At 41.2% G+C, this 12469-nt stretch overlaps 1 protein-coding gene across 4 annotated transcripts; it reads right to left on the bottom strand.

The window, feature by feature from the left end:
* Positions 1-1243: 1243 nt before the first annotated feature.
* UBE2A (ubiquitin conjugating enzyme E2 A) lies at positions 1244-10620 on the bottom strand. Of its 4 annotated transcripts, none has more exons than XM_008073608.2 (6): positions 10333-10614; positions 10109-10189; positions 9682-9707; positions 4618-4707; positions 2839-2927; positions 1244-2541 (listed from the first exon to the last, which is right to left on the bottom strand). In XM_008073608.2, the coding sequence occupies exons 1-6, from the start codon at positions 10374-10376 to the stop codon at positions 2413-2415; spliced, it is 459 nt and encodes a 152-aa protein (XP_008071799.1). In that variant the 5' UTR covers positions 10377-10614; the 3' UTR covers positions 1244-2412. The 4 variants fall into 4 exon arrangements, with proteins under 4 accessions (XP_008071799.1, XP_021562413.1, XP_021562414.1 ...); XM_021706739.1 differs by having other exon boundaries at positions 1246-2541; positions 10109-10182; positions 10333-10620; XM_021706737.1 differs by having other exon boundaries at positions 1246-2541; positions 10109-10159; positions 10348-10555.
* Positions 10621-12469: the final 1849 nt, after the last annotated feature.

Below are 12469 nucleotides of genomic sequence, written 5' to 3'. Positions count from 1 at the left end.
TGGCAACAGTGTTTCTCAGCAGGTATACAAAAGAAAAAGTTATTAAGTGTGTCCATTCTCAGTCTCACCTTAAATTTTTTCAGGTATGATTGTGTCAATATTTAAGTTAATCAGGCCATAGCAGGATGAAAAAGTTAATGTAAAACTAACCCACCAAATAAAGAACAATTTAATGTGGTTCTATTTTGCAACAGAAATGAACTTGAAGGAAAATATATTTGAGGACAGTGCTCCTAGGTGAAACAATCCCAAGTAATGTGGTAATTAGTGCAGACTGAACTCCCCACACTGAGGCTACTTTAAGTACCATGCCTTTTTTTTTTTTTTTTTGAGTTGGAGTCACTCTCTCTGCTCAGGCTGGAGTACAGTGGCACGCTCCTGGCCACCGCAGCCTTGACCTACTGGGCTCAGGTGATCCTTCCGCCTCAGCCTTCTAAGTAGCTGGAACTACAGGCATGCACCACCATACCCAGCTATTTTTTGATTCATTGTAGAGATGAGGTCTTGCTAAGTTGCCCGGGCTGGTCTCGAACCGTGGGCTCAGGCAATCCTCTCACTTTGGCCTCCCAAAGTGCTGGGATTATAGGCATGAGCCACCACACCCAGCCAAGTACCATGTCTTAAAGTATGAGTGGGGTACATGCATTATAAGGACTACATTCCATGTAGCCCCACCTGCCCAAACAAGTACCAAGAGGTGAGAGTGTTTACGAAGTCATTGTCCTCTCTTTAAAATGAGATGGGCTGTTCCTCAGAAGAACACCATCTTTTGTTTAAACGAGATGATTGACGGTATCTATACTCCAAAACTTGACATAGGATTTAAAACACCACTTGGTATTACCTCGGTACTATTTGTTTTTAAACTAGAGCTTTTTAAGAGGTAGAATGTCAGAATCGGCAAGTTAGAGCTTGGTCTCTGAGGGTGCTGGTAAAAACCTAGGTTTGTTTATTCTCCCCCATCACAATGGCATTCCCTTGATTGATCATAATGTACAGTAAGGTAATTTTATTTAATAATTTTACATTCTGTTAAATTGTGTCACCACTTATGACTGAAAAGAAAAAAAAGGTTATCTCCAAGGGTATCTACTGTCTTTTCTTTTCCACTCCCAGAATGAGTATGTTTGCTTTTACCATAATGTTTAAGGGGAGAAAATGAGCAGATATGAGATCCTAATAAGAAACTCAAAGTTCCTTATAAAAGTTTATAGTGAGCTCAAATATAATTATACCTGGACTATGAAATTTTAAGGTCATTTTTATTTACAAGTTTTGAAAAATGTACATTTTTTACATGGGTTACTTGTGCAAAGTTAGATTTGAAAGAGTGATAAATGCATAAAGGTGACAATAGAACATTAGACAAAACATTTACAAGCCTTGTCTCACACCGCTACTTAAAGGTACTGTATATCTAAAGTATAAATATCCAAAGAAAGATTGCAGATGTTGGCTTTAAGGTTCTTATAATGCTGAAAGGGAAGAAGAAACTAAAGCATGCAGCAGTAACTCGTTATTTGAGGGGAAACAGTTTGTCACAGATATGTTCCCTTCCTTGAATTAATTCAAACTCTTAACAAAAAGATGGGATTAAGCTTGTTCATCTAGGGCAGCACTGCTCCTTTGAAAAGATTAAAGGATCTTCAACTTTCCCTAGCTCAAAAACTGATGATTGTTTCCACTCCTCTGCTCCCACACCTCTTTAAAAAAGCAAAAACCCAGAAGACCAGTATTCTGAAACTTAGCATGGGTGTGTCCAGTCAGTATCTTGCAAAGAGGATGTGTCAGTTACAATTGCTGTGCTCCTTTGGCTGAGTCCTTCAGCATTCTCCTTCCTACCAGTAAATACAGTCTTGTAATTCATATTGCTTAGCTCTTAGTATCATAGGATTTTTAGTCTGTTTATCTTTCATTATGTTTACATGAATTTGTTTCTGTTTTCTGTAGGTCATATTCCAAACATATTCACTTCTAAATCCAACACAAGTGAAAGACCAGCCAGGATGAAACACTTCAGCAATCATTTTGTTAAAAATAATATCCTGGTCATCAAGCTATGCACAAGGACCACTTGTATAACAATTAATGTTAAAAGCTTAGTGTAAAGTACAGTAACACAAACAACTGCCTGAAAGCTGCAAATGAGATACAACAGAAAAGGAATTGAGCAGTAGTAATTTTTGCAAGTAACCCAGGTACAGTACATTTGATTTCATAGAGGGTGTTTTTTGATGTTCAAGGAGAGGGTAGAAGGGATAGGAAAACCTTGGCAAGGGAAGATGGAAACAGCACAACAGCTATTTTGCTTTTAATAAAGTAAATGTAATGACACTGAGGAATAGGAAGGTGACAAACACATCAATATATATTTTTCTTAATGGTCAGCTTCTTCTTTTGCTGTACCTGGGGTCAACAATCACGCCAGCTCTGTTCTACTATGGCAGAAACACGCTTTTCATATTCCCGCTTGTTCTCCTGGTACAGCTGAGCAGCCTGGCTGTTTGCTGGACTATTGGGATTGGGTTCATCCAATAGAGACTAGAAAGACAACGTTTAAATGTCAGTTCCTTAATGAAAAAAATCTTCAGAACAAACAGCTATTTTATAAGGTGGTGACACACAATTGAACTGTCCTAAACTATATTAATCTGCTAGTAGCTAGGATACATATATATATATTCTGATGGCCTGGGTCTTAATACTTGACCTTTTATCTATAAAACAAATAAGCTTTGGCCAAAAATAAAAAGGCCTATTACATGATGACTTTGAAAAACAATTCAACTGCTAATATAAACATATCAAAAGTCACAGTCACATTAAGGAAAAACTCACCTGTATGGATGTTAAAATGGAAGACACGTCATAAGTTGGACTCCAACGGTTCTGAAGTATGTCCAGACATATACTACCATCTGCATAGACTAAGAGTACAGAAGTAGAAGTAGATATGTTAAACATTACAACACCACTAAGTTTTAACATTATAGTCAAGAAAAAGCCAAGCATACTCTGCTTCTGAAGTTTAAAAGGATTCCTAGCCTGCTTCCCAGTTAAGTGTCTAAAAAAATGAGTCATAACTGTCACCAGTGAAATAATCAGGATGGTCAGAGAATGTCAGCTTTCTGCCTAACACTTGCCCAGAAGTTCTACAAAGTATAAAACTGGAAGATACTTAGTGCTCATTCTTCTGAAAAGGCTGCCTTATTATCCAGGTAATCATACACATTTTCTAACAGGGTCTCTAGCTATCCATAGATTTGTGGGAAATTCATTCCAACAAATTTGTAAGCTATATCTACTATCTGAAATAACAAGATAGCTCCGAGTTCATAAGGTTTCATTTTGCCATAAAGATAAAAATATCTGATAGCCTGAAAAATACTTCATTAACCTGAATAGGAAGGCAAGCTTTTTGAGGCTTACTACGGTTTGTTGTTGTTGTTGTTTTTTGGGGTTTTTTTTGTTTTTGTTTTTGTTTGAGTTGGAATCTCACTCTGTCGCCCAGACTGGAGTGCAGTGCCATGCTCCCGACCACCGCAACCTCAACCTGCTGGGCTCCGGCGATCCTTCTGCCTCAGACTTCCGAGTAGCCGGAACTACAGGCACGCGCTACCACGCCCGGCTAATTTTTTTTTTTTTTTAATTGTAGAGATGCGGTCTCGCTAAGTTGCCCAGGTGGGTCTCGAACCCGCGGGCTCAGGCAATTCACCCAGCTCGGCCTCCCAAAGCGCAGGATTACAGGCTGAGCCACCCAGCCCGGCTGTTTTTTTTTGTTTGTTTGTTTGTTTTAAAGCAAAATGGTTAAGTTAGAATCACCTGTGGTGCTTTTCCAACATACTGTATGCCTGGCCCGCAACAACAGAATCTGATATTCAGGAGGTCTGGAGTGTGGCCAGGGCATCTGTATTTTTTCAATGTTCCACAGTAATTCTGATATGCATCCAAAGTTGAAAACCATTGTTCTAGCCGGCTCGGTGGCTCAGCCGGTAATCCCACGATTTGAGAGGCCGAGGTGAATGGATTGCCTGAGTCCGCGGGTTCGAGACCCGCCTGGGCAACTTGGTGAGACCTCATCTCTACAATAAATCAAAAAATCAGCTGAGCGTGGTAGCGCGTGCCTGTAATTCCAGCTACTTGGAAGGCTGAGGCGGAAGGATCGCCGGAGCCCAGCAGGTCGAGGCTGAGGTGACCGGGAGCGGCCTCTACACTCCAGTCTAGGCAACAGAGTGAGACTCCAACTCAAAAAAAATATAAAAAAAGAAAACCATTGTTCTAAATGCTGGTGAAAATAATTACAACACAAGACTACCCCAATCTTGGCCTATTAAAGAAAGCCTCAAGAGTTATCTTTTTTCTTGTTTAATAAGTAAATGACAAAGATCATCAAAATCCTAGACTGCAAGCAAAGGGAAAGTACCTTCACTGCTTCAGTTCTAGGACTATAGATCAAGACAGCAAGAGACCACTATTAACAAGTTCAGCTTTCTTTCAGGAAGCAGTGAGCTGCCTAAAGAAATACTCAGGCAAAACAGAGAAGTAAATAGGAAATGTGGAATATTCTATAGTAAACACTACAGTACTTTAAAATATTTTACTAAAAGTGATACTTGCCATTTGGATGAAACATCTTAGAGACAAATCTAACTGTAGGTGGTTTATTCGGATATTCTTCAGTGAATTCTATCGTGAGTTTAAATGTTCCTGTAGTTACAAAAGAAAGATTTAAGAAAATGTATTTATCACTTTGTCAGTAGTACTTTGTTTTTAATGCCATGAGGGTTTTCAAGCATTAAATAATTAAACACAAAGATACAGGGTAGAGAGGAGACACCAGGTAAGAAATACATCTCTAGGAATTGCTCTAAAAATACATCTTTAGGAATTGTTCTAAGAATTACTCAAACGTGTTTTTTTTTTTTTTTTTGCTATTATTCTCCAAACTTTAAGACAGCCCTCATAAACTCAAAATTACTGCCTGCAGGATAACTTTAACCACTGTACATTTTGAAAACATTCTTAAAATGACAAGAAACTGGGCCCAAAATTTGGCCTTTTTTGGGAGACTGAAAGACCTCAAAGGCCTAATTTAGGCAGCTACCATCTTAAACTCTCCAGTGATTTTTAAATGGACTAGAAGTAATGAAAGCACAAAAGTTCAAAAACCAATGCTAGAAATACAAATCCATAATCAAGTTTTTTGTTTGTTTTTCTTTTGTTTTTTTTTTAGTTGGAGTCTCACTCTGTCACCTAGACTGGAGTGCAGTGGCCGCTCCTGGCCACCGCAGCCTTGACCTGCTGCTAGGCTCCAGCGATCCTTCCGCCTCAGCCTTCCCAGTAGCTGGAACTACAGGCGTGCACCACGCCTGTGGTTGATTTATTGTAGAGATGAGGTCTCGCCAAGTTGCCCGGGTGGGTCTCGAACCCGCGGGCTCGGGCAATCCACTCACCTTGGCCTCCCAAAGCGCTGGGATTACAGGCTGAGCCACCGAGCCCGGCCCTACATTTCTTTCTTTTTTTTTTTTTTTTTTTTTTGAGTTGGAGTCTCACTCTGTTGCCCAGACTAGAGTGCAGTGGCACACTCCTGGCAACTGCCGCCTTGACCTACTGGGGTCCATTGATCTTTCCACCTCAGCCTTCCAAGTAGCCAGAACTACAGGTGCGCGCTACCACACCAGGCTAATTTTTGATTTATTGTAGAGATGAGGTCTCGCCAAGTTGCCCAGGCGGGTCTCGAACCCATGGGCTCAGGCAATTCACTCACTTCGGCCTCCGAAAGCGCAGGATTACAGGCTGAGCCACTGAGCCCGGCCTCGAGTTATTTTTTAAAATAAGTATTAAGTGTTTTCTGGTTCCTTTTCATGTAGTGACTCTATAATGAAAACTTAATTGAATTTAAGCCAGAAAAAAACTTCATAGTCCCTCTCAAAAACTCTTAAGTATGACTCATAAGGTACTTCACTATAAAATCAACTCAATTATTCACACTTATAGAGGGAAATAATGGCAGAAATAATTTTAAAATCACATTTGGTTTAGACTGCATTCATGTCTCCGGCAAATTTATCTTTCTAGTGTCTGTTTAGGCTACTATTGAAGTTATTTTTCTTGAATACATGTCAAAGAGGTCTGTGCTCAAATCCTTGCTTTGCTACCTACTATCTGTGAAACCTTAGAGAAGGCATTCCACTTGACTAAACCTCAAGTTCCTCATCTGTAAAATCAGATTAATGAAAGTACCCACCACATAGCATTGTTATGAGGTTTAAATGAGGGAAATATGCATAGCAGTGTCACAAAGTAAGTGATCGAAAAATAGAAGCAATGATTTTATTTATAATAATTCTAAAGTTTCACATCGCTAGACTGGCTGTAGGAGCCCAAAATAAAAAATCTAAACTTCACTATCAGTAAGAAATATACAATTAAGAAATTCAGATATTAAATATTACTTTTCCTTCTGGCCTATTATCAAATAGTCACGGCTAAATGCAAGTTGAATACTTATGTTAGTGGCCCACAAATTCCTTAACTTGAACTTTCTGCCTAGCACTTGCCCAGAATTTCAACAAAGAAGTTACTTACCTACCTACCAAAGAAGTGAATTGAAAGTGTTTTAAATACAGCTCATTTAGTATCTTGAGAAATAAAGCAATCTGTTTATGACTACTTAAATACAAATTAAGACTTACCCAAACCTTATTCAAAGTACACATTAAAAAGAGGACACTTCATATTTTTAGCCAAATTAAACAGTTAGAACCTCTTTAGTAAAACCCTCAATTTCAATTTTGAATTTGAAAACAAAGGTTAAGGACACTAAAAATCCTAGAATTCGTATTATCCAACTTGAGAAAAAGGCTAGGCTGTAAAGAAACTGAAAATTTAAACCTCATTATCATTATACGCAATTCATACTGACTTTGTTCATCTTCCTGAGGCTAAAACATTGTAAGGAAAATAGCAGCTGATCTATACACAGACCAGGGAAATTATACAAATGTGTTCAATGGTATATGGCAACAAGGATTGATACGGTTGAACTAGACAGTGTATGTTCTGCCTAAAGGCATTTACCAATTCAAATTTTTAAAGATACTGTGTTGGCCAAACACCTCCTGCAGCTGTTTTCTGCCATCTGGCCACCACTTTGTGACCCCTTGAGAAAGCAAAGTGCATGTACTTAAAAAAATGTTTTTGATAACTGAAAACTTTGATTTTTAAAGATAATAATCCAAACTCTTGATCTTTATTTACCTTAAAAATATCCTTAGTGGACTTTAAGAGATTAATTTTAAAAACAAAAAGTTTCCTATTTAAATTCTAAAGAATACACCTAGTATAAAAAGCAAATACTAGTACCATATCAAGTCTAGTAACAATTTTTAGATGATATGATGAAGAATATTATATTCCATAACCTCTGTATTCAGAATATATACCAACATGTTTTGACAAAGAAGCATTTCCTCCCAGTGTTCTGGTAGTGAAAGCTCTTGAGAACACATTCTTCTTACTTCAAGTGTGTGAAGTTAAATCAAAACACCCTTAAGGGTTCTTTTCTTAAAATCTCATCTCTAACTAGGGTCTGGCTGTTCCAGAAACTTCCATCATGAATGGTTTACAAGGAAGAAGCAAAAGTAGTTTGGGGGCTCTTAATTTATATAATCCATTGGAAATAGGAAAATCAACTATGTCACTTATCCCTAATCAGTCTTTTCCCTAACTGTAAATTCCCCAACTATAAATAAGGGGTATTCAAAAAATGGCCAAAAATATCTTTTGTAGCCACAGTCAGTGTTTCAAACACCTGAGGAAGCATCCATGGATAGCAGACTGTTCAACAGAATGAATCAGAAAAGGGTACTGTCATTTAGCCTGAGTAATTCCTTTCAGTAATGCCAGGACGGAGATATGCATCATCAAAAATAGAGCCAGTAATGTCAAAGGGGACAGTCCCAGAAGATAATAATTCCATAAGTACCTTTTCAATTCATACCACTTAAAACAAGAGAAATACCCTTGTATTTAAGTAGCCAACAGCAAAATGAAGTACTATTCATAAAGCTGTGCCCAGCATAAAACAGTCAGAGTAAAACAAGGAAAAAAGAAGCCCATGCAAACAAAGCCTACTACAGCTAAAGTAAATACACATAAATAAGCTTTAATCTGCACATAAAGCTTAAGTATAAAAAACTAGCACCAATCTAGTAGCGGAAAAATAAGTCTAGCTAACTCTTACTATGGATCAGTTAAAATGATTAACTACACCAAAGTAGTATGCCCTTAGAATCACTGTCTCCTGTTGTCATTTCTTTTTATTGCAGCCCTGAAGAGCAGTGATATTTACCCAGGGGGTAAAGGTAAAGAGGAAGCTAAAAATACTCAGGTTCACAGTTTCCTAGGGAAATCTAAGAATTTGAGACAAACTATACACTTAGTTGATACTGACTTACCTCACAACATTTTGGGGACTGGTAACATCAAAAAGCAATCCAACTCAGCAACATAAGGACACATTAAATAGTATGCAGAAATGTTTTTGTTCTCACCTTCAAAATGAAGTGTGTGTGTGTGTTTAAATACTATGTGACCAAAGGAAGATGAAATCATTGAGAAAAAAATAATTACAATGTTTTTCTTTTTTTAATATTCAAAGTAGTTAAAGAATTTCCTGAGTTCAAATACTTTTAATCATCCTTTAAAGGTATTGAGCTTTCAAAAAGCAATTAACAATTACACACACACACACACACACACACAACTTGAGTGCATACAAAACTATCAATGGCAATTTCCTGGTTATGAAATCATAGTATAGTCATTCAAGATGTTACCAAGCAGGGAAGGGTCTGTAGGAGGTGGGGGGAGAGACTGGGTGAAGGGTATAAAGAGTCTCTCTGTATTATTTCTTGCAACTGCACATGAACCGATAATGATCTAAACCCAGAAAGTTTTTTAAAAAGCAATTAGCATGTGTGTTTTAAAGAGTGAAGTACCTTCTAGTAGGTTGGACATTGGCCAAGAGGGTACATTAAGGCTAACCTCAATTTTGAAACTGCTTTGTGATTACTGACCATAACATCTTCATGAAAGCATACACTGCAAAACCATTTAAAAAACAAGAAACAATATCACACTCAAATGAGGCATGTAAGACCATCTTAAAGTAGTGAGGCTGACAGACATTCAATGTCATATTGTAGAAGCCAGACAGTCGTGTGCAAGGTATTCCTGCATCCATTCAACATCCAACAAACACACATTAAGCACCTGCTGAAGACAATCCGTGCCCTTCTGAACCAGAAGGTCTGCACTGACTATTAGTAACGGGTTGGTTTCATAGTAACATTGTATCTTGATGGGGGGCTGAATTTAATGGATTCACAGTGCAAGCTTCAAAATTCCTTAACACCAGTGGTATGATTGATTCTTTTTAAAAAATGACTGCCTTACCCAGATTTTTTTTTAAAAAGAAGCAAGAAAAAAGGTGCAGTACTAGCCAAGCAGACAATATCCAGAACAACCTGCCACACATTGGAATCCACTGGAGCCTTTGGTAGGCAGAGAGACCAGACAGAAGTAGATCCCTAAGTAAGAGACATTTCCGGGATGACTGGGAACCCTTTCCCCAGATGATCAGACTCCTGAAAGGTGAGTAAAGGAACTCTCTCTTACCATCCTCAAATGGGGTCCCTTCAGGCCTGCAACACAGAGAAAAACTGTCAATTCCTGCTTAAGGGGCTCCCTTTTCCCCAGCTCATCTTAGAGATGGCTATTCCGAACTCTGCCATCCCCACCTCTGGTCAACCACCGCCTGGGTCGGAAAGGCACTACAAATAGATGTTTTGGGCTCAGAAGCACAGTGCAGGCCGCCGCGCCTAATCTCCACCACTCTCCGCCCCGCCCCCCTAGAACCCCAAACGGTTCCCCTGGCAGCGGGAACTGAGCTAATCGAGGCACAGGCTCCGGGGAGGCGCCTAGGCCCGGCCAGACCCAAACACTCTCCCTTCTACCCTCTGCCTTTGCAAGGGGCCTGCCCCGGAGGGCACACTGGTCCGCTGGTGTCCCCCATCCCTCGCCACTGCCGCGGACGCAGACTCACCCAAAAATGACCGCGTTCCAAACCATTATGTTGTTCTCGGACGGAGCCCCGCTGACTCCAGCTGGAGGATCCTCCTGCAGCCTTCGGGGAGACAGACAGTGGCCCCCCAGTCCGGCACTCGCGCCCGCTCGCGGCTGCCCCCACCCCACCCCACCCGGTGCGCCCCGGACCCGCCCTGTGCCCTGGCCAGCAGCCCCCGGCCTCGGCTGTCCCCCTCGGTTTACCTCTTGAAGTCCCGCATGAGGCGCCGCCGAGCCGGGGTGGACATATCTCTAGCAGGGTCAGGGGTGGGGCATACACCGGAGTCCCGGGTTCCTGCGGCGGGTAAGGAGGCCGAGGAGGCTGAAGGAGCCGAAGAAGGCGAAGAGGAAGCACCCAGAGGAACGGCACTACCTCGCCGAAGTCGAGGGTCGGTCTGGCGCCGGCTAAGCACCACCCCGGAGTAGACGGGGGCTGAACCAAGCTGAAAGGAAAGAGGGGGAGGTGAACGCCGAACGCCGGACAGGCCATACCAAGACGGGGCGTGGGGGGGAGGGTGTGGAACGAAAGTTGCTTATGTCATTAAACCCCCGCGGGCTGCAGGGAGTGGTGCCGGGATGATCGTGGGTTGAGAGGCAAGCCGCGGGGCAGGTGAAAGCCGCAATTCACGACGGTTTAGTGGTGGAACAGGGTCCATCTGCACTTGCAATTCTGAGATAAACCCTGGAAAGTTTTCTGCTTTTTTTTCTTTTTCTTTCTCTTTCTCTTTCTTCATTTTTATTATTTTTTTTCTTTTGAGATCTGATCATGTATTAAAGCGCGCACTATAGCTAGGGAGGGGGGAGGAGAAGTTTGGAAGTCCCAAACTACAGGAGAAAGGAGTGGGCGGAGGCAAAACCGGTTTTCAAAAAGCGGGAACTCTGGGCTGCGCACCCCCTGTGGATACAGGAGACTGGGGTCGGGGGTTGGGTGGAAGGGAGACAACTGGTTAAAAACACTGCAAGTCAAAAGAATAAATGAGGCTTGATTATGAAAGGGAGCTGTAGATCCCTTTTCTATGGGATGAGCAGCAGGATTCGGATCCTAACATTCAGGCCAATGATCTCCCCAAAGCAGAATGAAATGCTATTGTGTGTTCTGGGGGAGGGAATGAGAGCTTAAGGCAAACAGAATAGGGTGTTTTCTGTTTGCTTGCTTGTTTATCTCTGGGCACTCACAATTTGGCTCTGGAACCACATTTTCCCTTGGCAGTTCAACAAACCAAGCGGCTACTAAATTTTCAGAAGAGTCCAAGGTATGAGAATATCCGACTGCAGAAAATTGGAAAGGCAGTGAGGTCCTGAAGTAAAAGCAACGGTAAGATGCACGTGGAAAAGCTGCAGGTTGCAGGGAAGAGTCACGGTTAGTACGTGGACCTGCAAAAGCAATAACAGTTTTAAAGGAGAGTTTGTAAAGGTCAATCCAAAATAACTTAGAAGGTAGGCATAATACACAGTTAAGCATTATTGAAAATACAAGAAAGGTAGGTTTGGGTTAAGTCATGAAGAGTTTTGAATGCCAAGCTAATGGATTCCTTGGAAGGCGATTAAGCAGGGAAGTGACATCATTGGAGCTGTGCTAATCAGAGCTTGGTCCCAGAAGCGAAGCTAGAGACTCTTGCAGTATTCTAGGTAAGAGATATTGAACTGGGCAGTGACAATAAAGAAGAGGAGGGGATGAATGGAGAGGACTTGGCAACAGATTGAATGTGGAGGCAAGAAAGAGGAAGGAGTCAACAGTGGCTGAAGCTCTAAGTAAGCTCCAAGACAACTGAGGATTTGAAGGTGACTTTGACAATTAGGGAATAGAGGGAGATGGAGAGGTTTGAGAAAGGAAATTTGTGATGAGACTTACTGAATTCATGGGACTGGTGAGACATCCACTTGAAGATGTCCAAAAGATATCAGATGTTCAGGAGTTTGTTTCTAACATGTGAGGCAGGAGGTGGTTGACAATAGTAGTCATTCTAGCTTGCTGCTTAACAACAGGTACCATCATGGCCAAGGATTTCTATCTCCCATTAACTCCAACATATCAGTTATGGCAAGTCTCTCTAATAGCATCACATTATGGTATGGCTGTGCTGAGAAGGGGATAAATAAATTTAAAGATCCTTCTTTTTTTTTCTTAGCCGAACACAATGACTCATGCCTGTAATCCCAGCCCTTTGGGAGGCCAAGGTGAGAAGATTGCCTGAGCTTAGGAGTTCAAGGTCAGCTTGGGCAACTTGGTGGAAACGCATCTCTACAATAAATCAAAAAAATTAGCCAGGCGTGTTGGCATGGGTGTAGTTCCAGCTACTTGGAAGGCTGAGGCGGAAGGGTCGCCTGAGCCCAGCAGGTT

The sequence above is a fragment of the Carlito syrichta genome, unplaced genomic scaffold (assembly GCF_000164805.1).
Source record: "Carlito syrichta isolate Samal-C Ts95f unplaced genomic scaffold, Tarsius_syrichta-2.0.1 Scaffold315966, whole genome shotgun sequence".
In the NCBI taxonomy this organism is placed as follows: domain Eukaryota; kingdom Metazoa; phylum Chordata; class Mammalia; order Primates; family Tarsiidae; genus Carlito; species Carlito syrichta.
This window is presented reverse-complemented; position numbering and strand designations above follow the sequence as displayed.